Source organism: Panulirus ornatus, chromosome 52, assembly GCF_036320965.1.
Source record: "Panulirus ornatus isolate Po-2019 chromosome 52, ASM3632096v1, whole genome shotgun sequence".
Classification (NCBI taxonomy): domain Eukaryota; kingdom Metazoa; phylum Arthropoda; class Malacostraca; order Decapoda; family Palinuridae; genus Panulirus; species Panulirus ornatus.
The window spans coordinates 2736185-2758946 of record NC_092275.1 but is presented as its reverse complement, the minus strand read 5'-3'; the positions used below and the strand labels follow the sequence as shown (position 1 = coordinate 2758946).

Sequence of the window (22762 nt, the reverse complement as noted above, 5' to 3'; positions counted from 1 at the left end):
TACTACTTCCTTTGGTGGTGGGGGGGGGTTGATGATGGTAAGGGAGACTGTGGTATGTGGTGAGGAAGTGAAGAGTCAGTCAGTTTCTTTGGTAACATCAGCCACAGTACTGCGAGATGCTTTTGAACAGCTGAGATCTACCCACAAAATTGAGCATAAGAATAAACGAACAAGTTTACATACCTTCAACATCACATTACATAACATTTTGAAATATGGATTGCAAAAGCAGAAAGATGGGGTTGTTTAGAGAGATGGGTGCATTGCCAAGCACTCCTCAACAGCTGATATTTAACCCACCCTCATTCCTGCCACCATGTACTTGTACTTCAGTTATCTACACGCAATTCTATGTCATACAACAAGATTTACACTTAGAAAAATTACGGTCATTGGTACTCACCAACAAAAAACAAAGCATTAAAGCCACAACACATCATGACTGCACTGGAAGATGATGTAGGACAGAAGAGGCTACTCCTGGAAATGAGGAACCAGGTTGTGGCTCCTCCTCATGTTTCAGCTGTTCCTTGAAGAACACATCTGGGGGTGACTGCCTTTTTTTTTCTTTTGCATTTGCTTTCAGGGAGCTATTCTCTGTTGCAGATAATCATATTGAGTATGCTTATCTTTACCTTGCTGCTGCACTCTCAGTCTGAGCAATTCTCAGCAAATTGGTCCATGATCTTATTGATGTTTTCTGTGTATTACTGTAGTGAGATTTTGCTCTGGTGATGTCTCTGGCCCTTCTGTATCATATTCATCAGCCTCACTCTGGATGTATTGTTATGCCTATCCTGCAGTTCATCATCAGTAAGACTGTGATCATGAGACTGCAGTAGCTCCTCTGCATCATCCATATTGATACTGCTGAGTCCCAGCTCACGTGCCAGTTCAACAGTGTTATATCTAATCATTAGTACTGCATCAAAGCCCTGGAAGTTGATGTATGCCTCCTGCCAAAACACCTTCCAAACTTCGTTCATGGAATTTTTAGTTACTTCATCCCAGGCTGCTGTAATATTATCTATGGCCTTCATGATGTGGGAGATCTCTAAAGTTGTCTGATGAATTGTTTATCTTCTCTATCTGTATCCTCAGCAAGTTATCTGAAAGTGTGAAGGTAGTAGGCCTTGAATTTTGATATAACTCCCAGATCCATTGGCTGGATCACAGAAATTGTACTTTAATAACAAACAGAGAAAGATACTGAGAACAAGAAAGCACTGGATGAATAGAAGAAAAGGCTGGAACAAAAATCTGAGGTATACAGTACGTAGAAGTAAAATGGAGGAACTAGATGAAAAGATAAGAAAACCTAACAAGGAAATAATGAGACTGCACAGATGAGAATATAGAGCAAATGAAAAATTGATTCAAATCATGTTTTAGATTCCAGAAGTTCTATTTATATATATGAATAAAGCAAAGAATAAAAACTGAAATACAGTATTGGACTTATCAAGTTGGAAGACTATTATGAAAATGACCTGAGAAGACTTTACCAGATGGTAATCAACAACTATAAGTTGGTTTTCATTACAAAATGAAATATTCAATCATCTTGCCAGGCATACCCTAAGAGATATCATCTTAACAGAAAGAGGCATATCTGGGAGTGGATTTGGCAGCGGATGAAACCATGGAAGTAGAAGTGAATCATAGGGTGGGGGAGGGGGCGAAAATTCTGGGAGCCTTGAAGAATGTGTTGAAGTCGAGAACATTATCTCCGAAAGCAAAAATGGGTATGTTTGAAGGAATAGTGGTTCCAACAATGTCATATGGTTGCGAGGCGTGGGCTATGGATAGAGTTGTGCGGAGGAGGATGGATGTGCTGGAAATGAGATGTTTGAGGACAGTATGTGGTGTGAGGTGGTTTGATCGAGTAAGTAATGTAAGGGTAAGAGAGATGTGTGGTAATAAAAAGAGTGTGGTTGAGAGAGCAGAAGAGGTTGTTTTGAAATGGTTTGGTCACATGGAGAGAATGAGTGAGGAAAGATTGACCAAGAGGATATATGTGTCAGAGGTGGAGGGAACGAGGAGAAGTGGGAGACCAAATTGGAGGTGGAAAGATGGAGTGAAAAAGATTTTGTGTGATCGGGGCCTGAACATGCAGGAGGGTGAAAGGCGTGCAAGGGATAGATTGAATTGGAACGATGTGGTATACCGGGGTTGATGTTCTGTCAATGGATTGAACCAGGGCATATGAAGCGTCTGGGGTAAACCATGGAAAGTTGTGTGGGGCCTGGATGTGGAAAGGGAGCTGTGGTTTCGGTGCATTATTACATGACAGCTAGAGACTGAGTGTGAACGAATTTGGCCTTTGTTGTCTTTTCCTAGTGCTACTGCACACATGAGGGGGAGGGGGTTGTTATTCCATGTGTGGCGAGGTGGCGATGGGAATGAATAAAGGCAGACAGTATGAATCATGTACATGTGTATATATGTATATGTCTGTGTGTGTATATATATGTATACATTGAGATGTATAGGTATGTATATTTGCATGTGTGGATGTGTATGTGGGTGGGTTGGGCCATTCTTTCGTCTGTTTCCTTGCGCTACCTCGCTAACACGGCAGACAGCGACAAAGCAAAATAAATAAATAAATAGAAAGGGACATAATTGATTTAATCAACTTAAACAGAATTTAGCACAGGAACCTGATGGAATTTAATCTGTATTACAGTTGAAAAACAAAGTTGTCATTAGCAAAACATTTCATGATATTACTGAGACAAAGCATAGATCAGTACACTATAGTACTCTCATACAAAGTATTTAAAATCAACACAATATATATCAGCCTAAATCTCTGACGCCTGTTCCCTCCAGGAACCCCCATTAAGGGGATAGCCACAGCAAAAGAGTCTCCTTATGTGCCTCCCTCACTTACACCATTCTGCGTGTTCTTCCCCAATTTCTCTCCCTCTAGTACTCTTCCTCTCTATTTGCCTGAGTCACAAGTGGTCATCCTCTCACACAAGCCCTTTAATCATGCTATAATACACTCTTCATTTAAACTTCCCATTTTGCATTCTTTTTGCATGCCCAACTACTTCAAAGTATTACATTTCACCTCAGAGTATTACATTTCACCCATTCTGTCACTTTGTAATTCATTTCATTTGTTCCATTTGCTCCATAACAAATCTCTCATACACCCTCTCATTACTTTCTGTACTCCATCTAGTCACACCACATGCTCCTCTCAAGTAACTTCATTTCCACGGCTTAGATTCTTGACCTCTGTGACTCATCCCATGTCCATGTTTCAGCTGCATAAGTCAGAGTTAGGAGGACTGTTGTGTCCCATTATCCATCACTTCCTACTTATGCCTCTACCTTTCATTATTCTGCAAAGGGCCCCATTGACTCTCTACCTTGTACTACTCTCCTATATCTCTCCCTCCATATCACTAAACTTACCCAAGATAACTCCCAAATAATATAATTCTGTCATTTCGTCAGGTCTTTCTCCCCAGATATTTATTACACAGTTTAGTACACTTTCCTCTTTCATTTACAAAATCTACACAATTATATGTGCTGACCTTCAATTGCATGTAAATCATAAAACATCATAAAACACTCTTACAACCATCTGCAACTCTTTACTCTCAGGAAACAACACAGCATCACCTGCAGACAGGCTGTCATTAGCTACCATACCTCACCACCACACTCTTGTTTCTTCACCCCTTTTCCTTAACCAACACATGAAGGGGGTGTTTAATTGGTACCAAAACAGTATGAACTAATCAGTCCAATGTTGCATGTAATTAAAGTCAACAAAAGAGTGGTAAAGAAACACCTTATGGAACCTCTTTTCAGTAACAATCTCATAACTAAAAAATGTTAAAAGTCCACAAATGCAGCTGCTGTATTATTATACATACTGACATATATGAATCCTTAATGGAAGGGAAGAGAATGAACACTGCTTTTCTATGTTTAGTAAAAGCATTTTATAAAGTTAAATTTTTTTATATCCACCCTCCTCTATACATTTTCATCTATAGCCCATGCATTACATCCTTGCAACATCGCTGACAGCTATACCTTTAAACATACCCATTTTCACCCTCCCAGATAACGGTCTCTCTTTCCACACATTCCTCAGTGCTCCCAAAACCTTCATCCCCTCATTCACCTTAATGACTTGCTTCCATTTCCGTGGCTCCATTTGCTCCCATATCCACTTCCAGGTATCTAAAACAATCCACTTCCTCAAAATTTTCTTCACTCAAACTCACACCCCAACAAACTTTTCCCTCTATACTGCTAAACATAATAGCAATGCTTTTATTCACATTGATTCCCAGCTCCCTCTTTTCACACAGTTTCCCATACTGAGACACCAACTTCTGCAATATCTCACTGAAATCTGCCACCAGTGCTCTGTCATCAGCAAACAACAACTGACTCACTTCCCAGTCCCCTTCATCCCATAGAGACCGCATACTCACCCGTCTTCAGGACACATGCATTTACCACCCTCGCCACCACATCTGTAAACAAATTAAACCACCATATGACATTACACACCCTTGCCGCTTACCAACCTTCACCTGAAACCATTCACTGTCCTTTCTACCCACTCACACACATTTTACACACTTGAAAAATCTCACTGCTCCTAGCAGCTTCTCTCTCACACCATATATTCATACAATCTTCCAAAAGGCATCCCTGTTAACTTTATCATGTGGATTCTCCAAATCCATAAATATGAAGTGTTACTGATGAAAGTGGAAAGACAAAACATTAAAGAAAACCTGGGAAAGTGGAGTAAAGTGTCTTTAGATAACAGAATATTCAGTGTGATGGTGAGTAGAACCATGTCTGATGAAAATGACATACTTTCAGGCATACTAAAAGGAACTGTATTAATTTCAATACATTTTCTAATTTCAATATCAGACATGGATAAGGATGTAAGAGAGGATATAGTCAGTTGTTGTCCACATGACTTGAGAAAATAATACTAAGTACAGAAGACAACCAAGAGAAATTACAGAGACCTTGATACTGCCTGCAAATGAGCAATAGGGAATGTAATGGAATTTAATAAGGATGAATTTGAGCAAATTAGCTATGGACTACATAACAATATATATTGATGCCTTCCTGCAAGGGCCTTAATGGGAAAGAATTAGATAGCAAATGGCAATGACATGGGAGTTACTATAAATATAAAGCTTGAATTCAAAATGCACTGTTATAAGATAGTGCTTTTGAGTCAAATATTGAGTGGAATGATAATGCAGACTTTCACAGCAATAGACAAACAGGTTATAATGAAAATATTCAGTTTATACATAAGGAGTTGTGTTGTATGGTTACCAACTGAACAGATAGAAATGAACAACTAGAAAGAATACAGAAACATAGCCTAAGCATAATTAATGGCCTGGGGCATGTGAATTACAAGGTAATGAAAGACTTTTATCTTTATTTTCTAGAAAGAGAAGGAAGAGAAGAGAGATATATGATATTATGTTCATAGGAACAGTTGAAGGCATAAAGAGTAATATTTTTGATCTGAAAGCATCTCAGCAAGAATGATATGAAATTAAGTTAGGAGTAATTCCTGAGAACATGATGAAAAGATATCAGACAAATATTTATAATTGTCAACAATAAAAACCATGAAAGGGTATTCAGTTCACAAATAGAAGAAATATGAAACATACATGGAGTGAACACAGAAAGAATCATAAGTTTATACCCATGGTTGAAGTTACTCTGTAAATCTTGAAGAGATTTATTTGAGAAGTGGCTTGATGGAGAGAATTAGAATAATTCAGCAAGCAAGATGTAGTGAGCGCTTGCCCTGCCATTTTGGCAAAATCTCACTCTAGGTACTTGTAGATGGGTAGGTACTTCAAAACTCTTAGATTGTTTGTCTTTTTTTTTTTTTTTTGCCCATTTTCCACATACATCTTGTGTTGACGACAAAATCTTATTATATCAAAAAATGAAGTGGCAGAATTTAGGAATTTAAGAGCTATCTTGGGTAAGTTTGATGTTATGGAAGAAGAGATAAGGGGAAAGAGTAGTACAGGGTAAGAGTCTTTGAGTCCCTTAATATGGTAATGAAGGATAAAGGTATAAGTATGGAAGTGAAAAAGGGATTAGTGGACATCATAGTCTTTCTGAATCTGACTTATGCAAGCCAAAACATGGACATTGGAAGAGTAACAGAGGTAAAAGAGTCAGGATGTAGAAATGAGTGATTTGAGAGGAGCATGTGGTATAAGAAGATGGAATGAATGAAGAAGTAATTTAAAGAGTATGTGAAAGAATTGTTAGGCAGGAAATATAGATGGAATGAATTGTGGGGTAGCAGAGTGCATGAAATGTAATATGTAATATGTGGAAAGAATCTAGGATGGTGAATTAACAAGGAGAGTTTATGATAGTATGATTAAAGGGGTTGTTATGAGAAGACCACCTGTGACATGGGGAAATTGAGTGGAAGAGTACTGCTGGGAGAGAAATGATGGAAGAATGCATGGAATAGTGTGAGCGAGGGAGTTATGCAGGAACAGGAATAAGTGGTGACTCTTTTGCCGGGATAAGAGTTCCCAGAGGGAATGGGCATCAGAGATATAGATAGATTGATAGATTATAGGTGAAAGAGGAGTTATTGGATGAATAGAATGGCATGGAGATAGATGATGATTGCCTGAAAAAGACATTTTGAGATGAGTCCAACTAAATGTCAGAATAATGAGGCAGGAAGTAAAAACAGATTGGTCATGATTTGTTGTTTATAAGATGTTGAAAGATCTTGATTAGTTTATGGAATATAAGTTTTGAAAAGGAGACCTATCTACTTTAAGCCTCATGTAACACAAGATCTTTCCTTGGAAAGAGCATGAGTGACAGTTACTATGGTTCACATTCACTCAGTCTACCACAGTTGTTCATTATTACCAGGCATTCATCCACTTTCTTTATTCATTCTAAGCTGTCATGATTCATCCATATCCAGTGTTCACCCTTTGTCACTGCTTATCTGTTACTATCACTTCCATGAGGTATCAAATGATATCTCTTGTATCTTCTGCACCATTTTTATACAGGCTTTCTGACAACTTACCAAAAATGAACATGGGAAGAAATAGTTGTGTCCTATCTAAGATTAGTGATGAATATTATATAATTTGAATTTCAAATATTTTACTGCATCTCTTTGATTATCTGTGAATTTACATAGCTCTTTTTTCATATTTTTGGAACAGAAACGTGAACGGAGGTTAGGTATGCACACTTCATTTCCACGTACATTTCTTCGTGCTGGCCACACTTTTGTGATGGGTGTTGTTTTGGGTTTGTCCGGTGTCGTGGTCAAACCGGTTGCAGGTAGAGTAAATCTTTGCTGTTTCATTTGAATAGACTTTTACAGATATAAAGACATTTCAATGAATTTTTCTCAAACTTGTTCAGTGACCCATTTTTAATGCTGCTTTATTTCTAAAGAAATATAACTATGTTTCTTTTTATCCTCATACTCTAACCTTTGGTTTCTAAGTTGATATCAGGATGATTATATAATTCAAGGGTCACTGAATCTGCTAGTCATAATTCAGCTTGATTGGTAGATATGCTATGTAATTTTAACATGTTCTTTAAGAGCAGTATATTAGTAATTAGAGTAACATATCATGTTGGTCTTATAAATACACAAGTATGTGATTTTAACACAGTTAAGGTCAATTTATAGTATGTAATGAAGCATTCTATGGTGAATTTTACAGGTTGAACATGATTAGCTGTGCTTGATACGTTTAAACCTCATGATTATGACAGGCTATGTTTAGACTGTCCTGTGTAGTTGGTGTTAAGTATCCAGTAATACATTTTACTGATTACCGATGTTTTCCATCCTAGGTATTATAATCATGCTTTTATTATCATTATTATTATTATTATCATTATTATTATTATTATTATTATTATTATTATTATTATTATTATTATTTCATTATTATTATTTTTTTTTTTTTTTTTTTTTGCTTTGTCGCTGTCTCCCGCGTTTGCGAGGTAGCGCAAGGAAACAGACGAAAGAAATGGCCCAACCCACCCCCATACACATGTTGAGAGAGCAGAAGAGGGTGTTTTGAAATGGTTTGGGCACATGGAGAGAATGAGTGAGGAAAGATTGACCAAGAGGATATATGTGTCGGAGGTGGAGGGAACGAGGAGAAGAGGGAGACCAAATTGGAGGTGGAAAGATGGAGTGAAAAAGATTTTGTGTGATCGGGGCCTGAACATGCAGGAGGGTGAAAGGAGGGCAAGGAATAGATTGAATTGGAGCGACGTGGTATACCGGGGTTGACGTGCTGTCAGTGGATTGAATCGGGGCATGTGAAGCGTCTGGGGTAAACCATGGAAAGCTGTGTAGGTATGTATATTTGCGTGTGTGGACGTATGTATTATTATTATTATTATTATTATTATTATTATTATTATTATTATTATTATTATCATTATTATTATTTTTAGTGTTGTTATTATTATTATTATTACTATTATTATTATTATATGTAGGATGTATTTCAGAACTGGTTTAATTTGTTTCTGTTTGACAGTTCTTGAACTTGACTTACCATAGAGCCCAATGAATATTTTCACTCTTTTCTTTCAGTATGGTGATGTATATTCTTGTATGTATAGATTAGGAAACCGTGAATGATAACTAGTTCTCCATGAAATGGAGTATTCTTCTCAACTTTGTTAGCAAACCATACAAACAATGGCTGCTTATTTTCTCCAAGCATTATTAAGGTCACTGATAATGTTCTCCTTTGTTAATACTTATCACCATATTGATTGAGATTATTAAAGAAACATTACTCCAATACATAAGTGGCACATAGCTAAATCAGTGAAACTGGATTTTATCAGCAACATTTTTTAGGGGTCACTGCACATGCTTCATATATCTTATGAGATAGATGTCAACTTTGAAGTTTTGCTTCAAGTTGTGATTTGATACCTCATGATGCATGGGGGTTAGAGTAAGTACTATGGATTGCTAATAACCCCTCATTACTTGGAATTAGGTTCAAAGACATGACAGTAACGGTTTATGATATCATGTTATTATATAATTTTCATTGTCTGAATGAACTCATTTTAGCCTCGTATTGCATTCACATTCTGTGCATACCACAGGAAACTCTTATATCCTTTTTGCATTTGTACCTAATAACTACTCATTTGATCAGTTCATTGGGCAGTTGTCAGTTTAACTGAGACCACAAGGATAAACAAGCAGTGGGAAATAGATAAGACTTGTCAGTGCTTATTCACTCATAATAGCAAAGAAGTCTTTCTCTTGTATATCAAGACAGGTTTTCAGTGCTATTAGGCAACTCATGAAAACACCCACATATACCAGCAAGACATGAAAAATGGGAGGTTGAGTTGCTTAAATTTAAACAGAAGTGTCTTAGAAATATGTATTCAGAGAAGTTTAACCCTTTGACTTTGGCAGTTGTAATGATATTAGATATTCCATAAACTATATAAGTTTGCCATTACATTTAAGTAGAATTTAAATTTTTTTGCCATTTTCTGCAAAAGCAAGGTAACACCAGAAAGAGAAGGAAAATGGCCTCATTCCTGCTTATCCACACTCTGTCATGTATAATGCACCAAAACAAGAACCTCTCCACAATCAGACCCCACAGACCTATTCAGTTTCCCATGACCACATTATATGCTCTGATTCAGCCAATGAAGAGTGTATCATTCCCTGTATACCATATTACTCCAGTTTGCTTTATCCCTTGCATATCTGACACCCTCCTTCATGTTCAGGCCCTAAACACTCAGAGCATTTTTTGCTTCATCCCTCGAACTCCTCCTTGGTTTCCTCCTTTTCCCTGGTCCCTCCACAAAAATATTTACACTCTCTTAATCATCCTCTTCTCATACACCCATTTCATGTGTCCAAACTGTTTCAGAACACCCTCTTTAGCTCTCACGTACATATTATTCATGTTCTTTCGTCTCTCTCTGATCCTATCATTTCTTATTTGATTAATCCTTCTCATACCACATCATTTCCAGCACATTTACTCTTTTCTGTACTTTGTCATTTAGGGCCCTCGCTCCACATCCATACAACATCAGTGGGACCACTATATCATCTTCCTATCATCAAGCACATTCAACAATTCATCAAAATATTCACTTCAGACCTCCTCAGTACTTTTTACCACTTCCTCATGTGCCCCCTTCATAGATGTTTATATTTGTTCTTTTATTTTTCTCACTGTATAAACCTCTTTCCAAAATGTTGTCTTATTCTCCTTGAAGTTTGCTGATAGTTTCTCATCCCAACTCTAATTTTGCCCTCTTTTACAGTCTCTACACCTTTCTCGTGATCATCTTCCATCTTCCACTTCTTTCCGTGTGTCTCTCAGCTACTCATACTCTTTCCCTGTAAATAACACCCATACATCATACATCTCCCTCTTGTCTTTCATTAGCAACTTAATATCCTTATCCCATCATTTGCTACATTTTCTCACGTGCCCTTTTTCATGCCACACATTTGTCTTGCACATGTAAGCAGTGCTTCCCCAAGTACTTTCCTTTCCTCATCCATTACCCTATCTTCCTTTACTCTTACTCTTTGCTGTTCTATACTCAGTCTCTACTGACATCTCTTCACGCAAGTATCTTCTCAAAGCCCATTCATTTTCACCAACCTCTTTCTACCCATATCATTTTCTCTTTTTCTAAGGTTTCTTCAAATCATCCTTGCCTCCACTAAGTAATGATTAGACATCCCACCAGCTGCCTTTTCAGCACATTTACACCCAACAGTCTCCCTGTTGCACACCTGTTAACCCGTTCATAATCCAGTGAAGCCTGCTTACCATTTGCCCTACCCACCCTCTCTGTTCAAACCAGGTATTCCCAATCACCAGTCCTTTTTCAGCAGACAACTCTGCATGCTGTTCACCATTTTTATTCATAACACTGAGTACCCTATTACCCCTAATTAAACCCTTAACTGCCACAGTACCCACCCTCACTTTCAAATCACTTTTCTCAAATACTCAGTCCCAAGCATCAAAATTATTGACACACTTGCTCAGCTCCTACCTAAATGCCTGCATCTCTTCCATGCTCCTCTTGTTTTCAGGTGTATCTCTTCCTTACTCCTCTAGTTTTCAGGTGCATAAGCACAAATAACAACCTACCTCTTGTAATCCACTTTTGTTTCTGCCCACATCAATTCTATGGATTACTACATCTTCAGCAGAAGTGTTAGCCCTTCTTTAGTTCTTGCCCCTAAACTAACACCAGACTTTACCCTCAGACATTTCTAAACCATCCTCCCCTTCCCCTTTCAGTTTTGCTTTACTCATAGCTAGAATGTCTGAGTTCATTTGGGAGCTAGAATAATGAGTTCATCTCCCCAAGCACAAGACCTGTCTCTCCCTTCTTTTTATCCGGGCTACATCCACACATAATTTCAAACTCATTCTCCTGTACCAGCTTTTAGAAACCCCCTGCTCATAACCATTTTAATTACCTTCTGTGACAATGAGAGAATTTGTGGGAAGTGTTCTGTAGTCCCTTTCTTCAGGGATTAAGTAAAAAACTCTTTTCTTTGGTAAATGATATACATCTCAACCAGATGAAATGCTGTTTACATCTGCTGTGTATTTTTTAACATTCTGTTCCACTACCAGGCATATGAGGTATGCCAGGAGTACTGTCAGGTATACATGGTGAGATACATGGTATTTTTGGAAGTGTTTTTATCACAGACAGATATTATTCTAAAGGGTTTTCATTAATAATATCTAATCACTTTGTAAGAGTATCACAGCTTTACATATCATTACGTAATGAGGAGGCTCAGATCTTACACATGCCTCTTTAACATCTCCACCTTGACTGACTCTTTGACATCTCCACCTTGACTGACCAGTGCAAGGCAAAAAATTTATGTTGTGTCCAGAAACAATGTGCTGGATGCCATAACAAGCATTAATGGCTGTATATTTCAGTTTGAGGAAGAGGCAGGTGGTTCAGGAATTTTTATCATAAGCAACCCAGCCATAGTAAGCAGAAAATGAAATACATGATGCATATCTTTTAGTCTTAATATAATTGTAAACAAGAGTTCATGATGCAGAAACGTACCTATGGATTCTTATAGTTCCCTGAGAGTATTAACATCACATTTTTAGAATGTATCATAGGATCAATTTAAGTTTAGTCTCGGAAAATTTGAATGAGTAGTGCTTATTTCAACATAAAGAAGTTGCTAGTTCTTTTAGAAAGAATGACATAGATATGTTGAAAGTATCTAAGGCAAAGTTAAGGAACAGAGGAACTTTTTAGTGGAATTGTGTGGGGAATATTAAAGCAGCCTGTTGGATGGTACAGATGATTTTGTAGGGAAAGGTATGAAAATGGCATGAAAAGATGATTTATTATTGATAATTTATTACATATTGCTGATTGATTAAAATTAGTGGTTACTTTGCATTATTGTTGCATAAATGCCATGTAATGATAGTGAAGACCAAGTAAGGCTACCTTTCAGGGAGAACTAGATGGGACAGTTAAAGATGTAATGCCAAACAAGAAACTATGTGTAGTGGATGACATGATTGGTTTGGTTGGAGATACGATAGAAGGATTAAATGTAAATTTGGATTCCCAGTTGAAAATGATACTAGTGAGAGAATGTTTAAAATTGTATGCATCAGCAGTTAGGAATTTTACAGACATATTCTTAACATAAGGATATCATATTCACATGAGGCATAGTTAAAAAATTTAGTAGATGTTGTCCATAATGTGAGATTTATGAGAGGGTTAGTTTGAGACTTGTCAGATATGGTAATGATACATGAAATAGGCTTTTGATTTAAATGGCATAAAACCAGAAATATCTGTGTAAATGCACCTTGTTGGGAGAGTGTATTTTATTGTTGAGAAAGTGTATTTTGACTTCCATGTGCATTGACTGGGGTTAAAGAGAAAAACCAACTCTTCTCTCTCTAGGAATATCAAACCTCATGGTTTTATGAATTATAAAGATCTTTTATATGTATAGAATGTGGACAGCACAACAGTCAAGAGTCATATTCTTAAAGAGCCCTGTGTCAGTTCTTCATTGCACACTTTGGGGCTGTGACTTCCATAAGGGTGATTCCATCATTAGATCCAAAGATTGGTATTACCAGACCCTGCTTACTCAAGGTTACACCACAATTGAAAAGTATCCTTTGGCAAGGCTGTATCACTGGGAGTATAGTTTCATCAAAGAACTTCTTACTCCAGGAGCTTTTAGGAGGGTCCTGGGTAATAACAGGACTCTTCAACAAAACATTTTCTTGGAGTGATTATGAATAATGGAAGCAAAGATGAGGAAAAACCTTTTGCAATGTAAGGATTATCCTGAACCTCTAAAACTGAAATAAATCTGAATATAGTTCACTTGTGCAGAAAATGTGAACAAAAAGGAAAGGCACAATAGAAAATTATTATGGGCCAAGACAAAGGAAATTTGACTATAGCCAAGGAACGAAATTGTAGTAGTAAATGACAGCCATTTAAGATGTGTTTCTTAGTGATTGAAAACTAATAAACTGATCAAAGGTTGAAACGGTCCCAGACAACAAACTATTGTTATAAAACAGCAACCATTGATTGTGTGAACATCACAAAATGGAACTGCTGGGAAAGGTAATGGTCCGTGGCAGAAATGGATCAGGGTGTGAATTGATAGGCATGGAAATAGTCGAAAGAGGAACAGTTTGAAAAGGAAATTGTCTGGGGTAGAAACCATTGGATGAGAAACCTCATTTTAGTGTAAACTTGGCAAGGGAACAGTTCAAAGGGAAGCTGTTAAGAAAGGATAGAAGCCATTAAGTAAAGTAATGAACTAAATTGTGATTTGCTTGGAAAGGTAAAAGTTCAAGGGGTACTAACAATGAGTTATTTGAAAAATATACTTGAAAAAGGCTTTGAAGAAAATGTAAAACCAAAATATTATGTATGTGTAAGAGTCATTCCACTGTATTACTGAATGGAGATTACTGCAAATAAGCATGAAACATAGAGTACACTCATTTATACAAACTTATGCTTTATGGGGTATTACACTTTAAACTTACCATTCAAGGTAAAAGGCACTTGAAATGCATCAGCAGATTAAGGAATGGAAAAGTTCAAGATATTTTATTTTTGTTAAAGATACTTAATACTTCCGTAGGTAGTTAGCAGGTAAAAAAAAGATACTTTTGCACCATTTTGTAACATCAGGAAAGTTGTAGGTTACTCTTTTGAAAGACAAGCTCAAGGAACCTGCTGTACAAGGAAGTAGCTAAACTATATCTGTTGAACTGCCCAAACAAGGACTAGGAAAGAGAAGCCAGCAAGCTGCAATAAAGTAACTGAAACTGTAAGCAGACAGCACTGCAGTTGCACCTAACAACAAGGACCACAGAATAACAGTCATTGAAAATACAGACATCCTGCAGCACCACAGACCCAGAATTCACTCTCTGAGATTACTGATAATACAAAGAAAGTCAAACCCAACTTGACATGACTAAGCAGTTCAATACATTGTTATGGAATGTACGCACCATCATTTGTAATACAGATAAATTGAAAAAGATAAAACAAAGCCACATAATGTGTGTATAATGGAAATGTGGTTATAACTTCACTGTAATATTTCATTTAACTGGCTCACCTTTTTTAGACAAGATAGGAATGGGGAGGGGAGGACTATCTGTATTACATAGAAGAGAATTAGACATGAAGCATCCTTTATACAATCCATATTGGGATACTAGAATTTTTGGGTGTATCATGTAAATTTGATAACGAACCATTAGGCATTCTGTTGTTTCAGCCATTTGGTGATTTAAGCCGATACATAGAACATTATGTATCTTTTGCAAATGGAAAAATAATTATACTTTAAAAGTAGACACAACCTTTGGACTTCCAATGGCAGTAACTCTTTTAGTCTTATCCATGATTATTTTATTGATACGTCACCATACCTATCATTATTCACTCTTCCTGATTTGCCTAGAAGGTTTGATCATAGAAATTATAGAGAACCTACATTAGATATTTTCATAGCGAGTTTGGATGGTATGTTAGTGGAATTTATTAAAAAGGGGGTGACTGTGTTGTTGATTGGTTGGTAAGGATATTCAGTATATTGGATCATGGTAAAGTGCCTGAGGATTGGTGGAATGCATGCATAATGCCACTGTAGAAAGGTGAGTGTACTCGATACAGAGGCAAAAGTTTCTTGAGTATTCCTGGGAAATTATATGGGAGGGTATTGATTAAGAAGGTAGAGGCATGTACAGAGCATAGGATTGGGGAAAAGCAGTGTGGTTTCAGAAGTGGTAGAGGATATGTGGATCAGGTGTTTACTTTGAAGAATTTTTGTGAGAAATACCTAGAAAAATAAGTGGATTTTTATGTAGCATTTAAGGATCTGGAGAAGGCATATGATAGGGTAGATAGAGATGATTTGTAGAAGGTTTTAAGAGTATATGGTGTGGGAGGTAAGTTGCTAGAAGCAGTGAAAGCTTTTACCAAGGATGTAGGGCTTGTGTATGAGTAGGAAGAGAGGAGAGTGATTGGTTCCCAATGAATGTCACTTTGCGGCAGGGGTGTGTGATGTCCCCATGGTTGTTTAATTTGTTATGGATAGGGTGGTTAGGGAGGTAAATGCCAGAGTTTTGGAGAGGGGGCAAGTATGCAGTCTGTTGTGGATGAGAGGGCCTGGGAAGTGAGACAGTTGTTGTTCACTGATGATGCAGCTCTGGTGGCTGATTCATGTGAGAAACTGTAGAGTTTCTTGAATAAATGTGAATAAGAGGAAGGTTATTAGGTTCATTAGGGTTGAGGGACAAGTTGATTGGGAGGTAAGTTTAAATGGAAAAAAACTGGAGGATGTGAAGTGTTTTAGATATCTGGGAGTGGCCTTAGCAGTGAATGGAGCCATGGAAGTGGAAGTGGATCACTGAGTGGGGCAGGGGGTGAAGGTTCTTGGAGTGTTGAAGAATGTGTGGAAGAAGAGAACGTGATCTCAGATAGCAAAAATGGGTATGTTTGAAGGAATAGTGGTTCCAATAATGTTATATGGTTGCAAGGCATGGGCTATAGATGGGGTTGTGCGGAGGAGGGTGGATGTGTTGGAAATAAAATGAGATGTTTGAGGACAATATGTGGTGTGAGGTGGTTTGATCGAGTAAGTAATGAAAGAGTAAGAGAGATGTGTGGTAATAAAGAGTTTGGTTGAGAGAGCAGAAGAGGATGTATTGAAATGGTCTGGTCACATGGATAGAATGAGTGAGGAAAGATTTACAAAGATATATGTGTCAAAGGTAGAGGGAACGAGGAGAAGCAGGAGACCAAATTGGAGTTGGAAGGATGGAGTGAAAAAGATTTTGAGCAATCGGGGCCTGAACATACAGGAGGGTGAAAGGTGTGCAAGGTATAGAGTGAATTAGAACGATATGGTATACTGGGGTTGACGTGCTGTTAATGTATTGAACCAGGGCAGGAAGTGTCTGAGGTAAACCATGGAAAGATCGGTGGGGCCTAGATGTGGAAAGGGAGCTGTGGTTTCGGTGCATTACACATGACAGCTAGAGACTGAGTGTGAACGAATGTGGCCTTTGTTGTCTTTTCCTAGAGCTACCTCGTGTGCATGGGGGGGGATAAGGGAATGGATGAAGTCAGTAAGTATGAATATGTACATGCGTATACATGTATATGTCTGTGTATGTATATGTATGTAAACGTTAAAATGTTTAGGTATGTATATGTGCATGTATAGGCGTTTATGTATATACATGTGTATGTGGGTGGGGTTGGGCCATTTTTTCATCAGTTTCCTTGCACTACCTTGCTGGCCTGGGAGACGACGGTTAGGTATAATAAATGAATATGTATATACAGGGATGGGAAAGAGGGCAAAGGTTCTGGGAGTGTTGAAGAATTTATGGAAAGAGAGAACATTATCTGGGAGTGCAAAAATTTTTGTATTTGAAGGAATAGCAGTCCCAACAATATTATATGGATGAGAGGCATTGGCTATTGATTAGGCTGTATGGAGGAGGATGGATGTGATGGAAATTAAATGTATTAGGATAATATATGGTTGTGGTGTTTGATTAAGTAAAGAATGGGTAATAGAGATGTTTGGTAATGAAATGAGTATAGTTAAGAGAGCAGAAAAGGGTGTGCTGAAGTTGTTTGGTTATATGGAGAGAATGAGTTAGGAAAGGTTGACAAAGAGGATATAAGTGTCAGAAGTGGAGGAACAAAAAGAACAGGGAGACCAAATGGGAGATGGAAGGATGGAGTGAAAAATTTTTTGAGCAATTGGACCTGAACATGCAGGAGGGTGAAAGGCATGCATGGAATAGAAAGAACTGGAATAATTGTGGTATACTGAGTCAAAGTGTCATCAGTGGACTGATCTAAGTCATTTGAAGTGTTTGGAGTAAACCATGGAAAGTCTGTGGAGTGTGGTTGTGGATAGGGTGCTTTGATTTTGGTGCATTAAACATGACAGCAAGGGAATGGATGTAGGGGCCTTGTTATGGATAGAGGGCTGTGGTTTCAGTGCATTGCATATGTGTGCTAGAAAATGGATGTTAGTGAATGCAGCCTTTCTTCTGTTCCTGGGATACCTTACATATGCTGAAAATGGCAATTATAAAAAAGATCTAAATTGGAAACACTGGGGACAGGAGGATCTGAAATGTATATCCCTTCTCACTATGGAAACCTGTCTTTAGATTAAGTGATTTTGCTTCAGATAATCTTTTCTCAGAGTGTATCTCTGTTTATAGCAAATCAGCCTTCAACATTCATGTAATATTTAAAAGCAACTTCATTTATACAAAATATACATAGCTGAAGACATGAAATATTTGGCCTTCGATCTGGGCTTACCATAAGGCATGCTATGATTTGAATAATCCAAAAAGATCCATTATTGAAACATTGCTTGGTCCAAAGGAATTAGGAGTGAAGATCTACTTGTAATAAAAAGGTTAATGGTAATTTTGTTGTATGACTGTGTGTTTTGGTTAAAGTGGGTTTTTTTACTATTTTATCCTCCCAAACAATCTCAATCAATCCATGAGACGATGAACTAAAGGACAATATTGTAATAACATTTAGCTTATAATCTTACAGCAGACATGTACGAAAAGATTTACCTGACACTATCACCTACACGCAGACTTTTCTTGCCTTGTAGCTGATGTAGAAAAAGGATTATTGCCAAACATAAAGAAAATACATATAAGGAAGGTAGATAACACAAACTTTCAAAAAGTCACACTGGCTGAAGATGAAGTATGGTAGTTACACTTAACTGTTCAAACTTTTGGGAATAACAGGGATCAGACATATCCCTATCATTTTCAGATTTAGTTGACTAGAGAAGGTTGTAGTAAACTAGAAGCTGATTATATTTTTCTTTGGTCACACAGTGTTGAGAGTCATAGCTGAACAAATCTGGAATGAGTCTGGGCAAGGAAGCTCAAGAGTGTTGCTAAACAAAAATCTTATGGTTGGTATTTTAGAACTTACTTGTCAAGGTAAATGTATCATGGAGGATCAGGAGCTGCATTAGATATAAATGTTCTGTTTGGAAAGCCTCATATGTATTGACACCTTGTGTTTGGTGTTCCTCAGCATTTTTCACGACAAGAATAAGGCTAATAATGATATTGCCTTGTATAAGAGTACCCCTATCTGTTGGGACCTGCTTGGGATTGACTTCATAATCTTTTTGAGGAATTCAATTGTTTCTCCAGTGTAACACAAGTGAGATCTTTTTAAGGTTTGGACATTTTACATCAAGTGATTTTTTTGACACTAGCTCCTCAATGTCTTCTTATGGAAAGTTTTTCTGGGAGGGTCAGTTAATTATGTGCTATTTCCAGGCTTGAGGCTTTTCTGCTGTGTGATTAAAGTCTCTTATGGGTTGAAATAAATGCAGTTCCTAGATTCTTGGCGGAGAATGAAAATATGAATTTTAGAAATAGCCATTTTTTCATCGTCTTGATCCAGTTAAATTCTTGGAGATCTTTGGAATTCTCCAGATGTTATTGCTGAGAACATTTATGCTCCCAGGAAGTTTGAAACCCATTTTAGCAAGGAATATATATCTGTGTTTAAAGAAACACTTTACTTTTTATTGACTCACCCTTATGTGAGAAAGTTGGCCTGTACCTTAGCCTTCCTCAGGAACATGTCAGTGGGAATAGGAAAAAAGTCCTCGGTACTTGTCTCCCATATTCAACATACATAATCTTAGATTAGACATTATAGCTTTGTAGCTCAGGGGACTCTCCTTTACTAAAGATGAATTCTAGTATGTGTTTAGTCTTATGATCTGAATGCTTTTTGTAAACTTTTCTCCTTCACATGGATGTGCTCTCATACTCACAGGACAGATCATAGAGGACAGAAATACAGGGTTTGAAAAACTGAGATCTAGATGGTGTTTTGAAAGCTGTTTTCCTAATCTAGAGGATATCCTAATCTAGATAATATCCTTGAGAATACCTCTCATGCTAATAGGATACTTCCTCAGATCATGCTAACAGGACACTTCTACAGAGAGAAAAGATTTTCAAGTTCACATTATCTGTATTTTTAAGTCCAAAACTTGAAAGGCTAGGAGTGTCAGGGGATCTGAAATGTATACTCCCTCTTACTATGGAATCCTATGTTTACTTCAGTGATTTCATTTTAATGATGCAACATATAAAAAATGCATCAGTTTTACAAAAATGCCACAATTGGAGTTATCAGCTTCTGGTCTTCAATCTGGGCTTATCAGAGGGCTTGCCATCAGTGATCCAAAAAGCTCCATTGTTCAAACACTGTTTGGTGTTGGGGAATTTGGATTTGAGATCTACCTGTAATAGAAAAAATTGGTTTAGTAATCCTGCTTCGCGACCTTGTATTTTGCTTTAAATGTTTTCTTGGACTACCTTATACTCCAAAAAAAATCTTTATCTAGCCATAATATGATCAGCCAAAGTAGAGAGTGTAAATAGCAGGTAGCATATAATTGTAAAGCAAATGTAAAGGAAAGGTCTACCAAAAATCATTCCTTACAAAAGGAGACACTCTTGTATAGCTGACATGGAAAAAGGATAAATGTCAGATGAAAAATATGGGTAGAGGAGCTTGTTAAGAGAGAGAGAGAGAGAGAGAGAGAGAGAGAGAGAGAGAGAGAGAGAATAGTGATCCCTTTAAAATTCACATTGTATTTACTTGAAGAATGGCTGTTAAAGTTATTTTTGCACAGCATTTTGTTTTTAATACATTGATGAAACATTCCCTTGCAGTTTTCAAATTCAGTTGGCAGGAGAATATTCAAGTGGATTATACTTCCCTCATATAAGAATTTCAAAAATCAATTGAATTCTGTCCCTTTCTACAAAGAGTTGTATAATTGGTTATAGAAATGATGTGTGCTGATAAGTAATTACAGCTCTTTGCAAATTTAATGATTTATACTATTTTTTAGGTAACAATGAATAATATGGGTACAAAAACCATACCAGGTTGTTCATCTGCACATGGAAATAATAAAATTGTGCCTTAATTAACTTAAAGATAGTGTATTTGTAAAGTGATTAACAGAGATTGAAAAATGTTTAGAGACAGATTCTCACTGAAATCTATCACTAAGATAGTTTCAGTCTTTGTTAATTTATATCACAAATATGCTTCCTTTAAGTTAATTAGGGTACAACTTTATTATTGTTTTATAAAGCTGAATAATCTAGTCTAATGTTTGTACCTATATAACTGTCAGTGTTACCTAACAGAATAGCATAAACCATTTGATATGCAAAAACCTGTAATTCGACTTATTAGAGAAATACTAATAAAGGTTGTAGAATCTGTAGTTGAAGACAAGGAAGTGAGATAAGAGGAATGAAAAGGACAGTGCATGGTGGACAGAAGAAAAAGGCATATGGTATTTTGCTCAGTAGGAATGTACCAGTGGAAGTTCAGCAAAGGAGGAGGGAAGAATACAAAATATATAAGTGGAATATTAAGAAGCTGATAGAGGAAAGCAAAGAAAGAGTTGAAAATTTTGGAAGAAAGTTAAGAGATGGGTTTTGGGATAACAAGAAACCATACTGGAAGGAGGTGAAAAAGGAAAGAGGTGGATTTAAGTATGGAAATGTTGAGGTGAGAAGTAAGGAAGGAGAATTGCTGAATCAAAAGGAGGAAGTGAAAGGAAGACAGAAAGAGTATTTTGAAGGACTGATGAATGCGGGAAAGGGGGAGGCAGCAGTTGTGACATGTTTGGGTATGGAGGAGGGAAGCAAGAGGATACAAGTGTTGGGGCCTGTAGCAAAAATGGAGGTAAGAGGAGCAATAATGAGGCCGAAGGTAGGAAAGGCACCTGAAGTGGATGGGATTATGGCCGAAATGCTGAAGTATGGAGGAGAAAGTGTGAGAGTGGATGCATCTTATATATGATTTAGCATGGAACCCAGAGGTTTTGCCTGAGGATTGGATGAAAGCTATTATTGTTCCTTTATTCAAAGGAAAAGGTGCAAAGGATGTATGTAGCAATTATTGGGGAATAAGTCTTAAGTATACCATGAAAAGTGTATGTAAGGATATTGATTGACAGAGTGATTGAAGTGACTGACTGCAGAATAAGTGAAAAGCAAGGGGGTTTTAGGAAAGGTAGGGGAAGTGTGGATCAGATTTTTGTAGTAAAGATGACCATGGAAAAGTATTTAGTGAAAGGTAAGAAGTTTTATGCTGCTTTTATTTATATGGAGAAAGTTTATGACAGAGTCAAGTGGAATGCTTTGTGGGTTGTGTTAAGGATATATGGCATAGGGAAAAACTGTTGGATGGTGTAAAAGCCATCTATAGAGGAGCAAATGTGTGTGTAAGAGTGGATGGAGAACTGAGCAAAAGTTTTGGGATACATGTAGGTGTAAGGCTGGCTGTGTGTTGTCACCATGGCTTTTTGATATATAGATGGATGAAGTGATAAAAGAGATCAAAGCAAACTAGGGAAAAGGGGTGCAGAGATGGAGTGTGGCAGTGAGATATGGTGGCTCATGGCAAGCCTGTTTGTGGATGATAGTGTTGTTTGTGGAGAGTGAGGAGTAGTTGCTGAAATTTGTAAGTGTCTTTTATGAGTTTGTAAGTGGAGGAACTTGAAGGTAAATGCAAGTAGAAGTAAAGTAATGATATTTGAAGGGAAACAAAGTGAAAGTATAGATTTTGTAAAACCATATAAAGTGAAAATAGAAAGTGTACTAAATTGTTCTGTGGATATAGGAAAAAAAGACTGGAAGAAGTGAGGGAATTTAAGTGTATTAGAGCTGTCTTGGGTAAGTTTGGTAATATGCAAGGAAAGATAAGGGAGAGAGCAGTACATGGGAGAAGAGTCATTGGGTCCCTTTATAAAATAATGAAGGGTAGAGGTTTAAGTATGGAAGTGAAAAGAGGATTAAGGGACAGCATAGTCCTCCCAACTCTCACCTATGCTGCTGAAACATGAATGTGGAATGAGGCACAGAGGTCAAGAATCCAGGCTGTGGAAATGAGCTATATGGGAAGTGCATGTGGTGTGACTAGATCGTATGAAGAAAGAAACGATTGGGTGTATGAGAGATGTGGTATGGCAAGGAATGCAAAGGGAATGAATTGTAGAGTGGTAGAA

General features: G+C 37.3%; 1 protein-coding gene across 1 annotated transcript in view; it reads left to right on the top strand.

The window, feature by feature from the left end:
* The window catches only part of LOC139764960 (intermembrane lipid transfer protein VPS13A-like), a 1504808-nt gene that overhangs the window by 1239478 nt on the left and 242568 nt on the right, over positions 1 to 22762 (top strand). Inside the window, 1 exon segment of the mRNA XM_071692018.1 lies at positions 7251 to 7371. Coding sequence (XP_071548119.1) covers positions 7251 to 7371 — 121 coding nt within the window.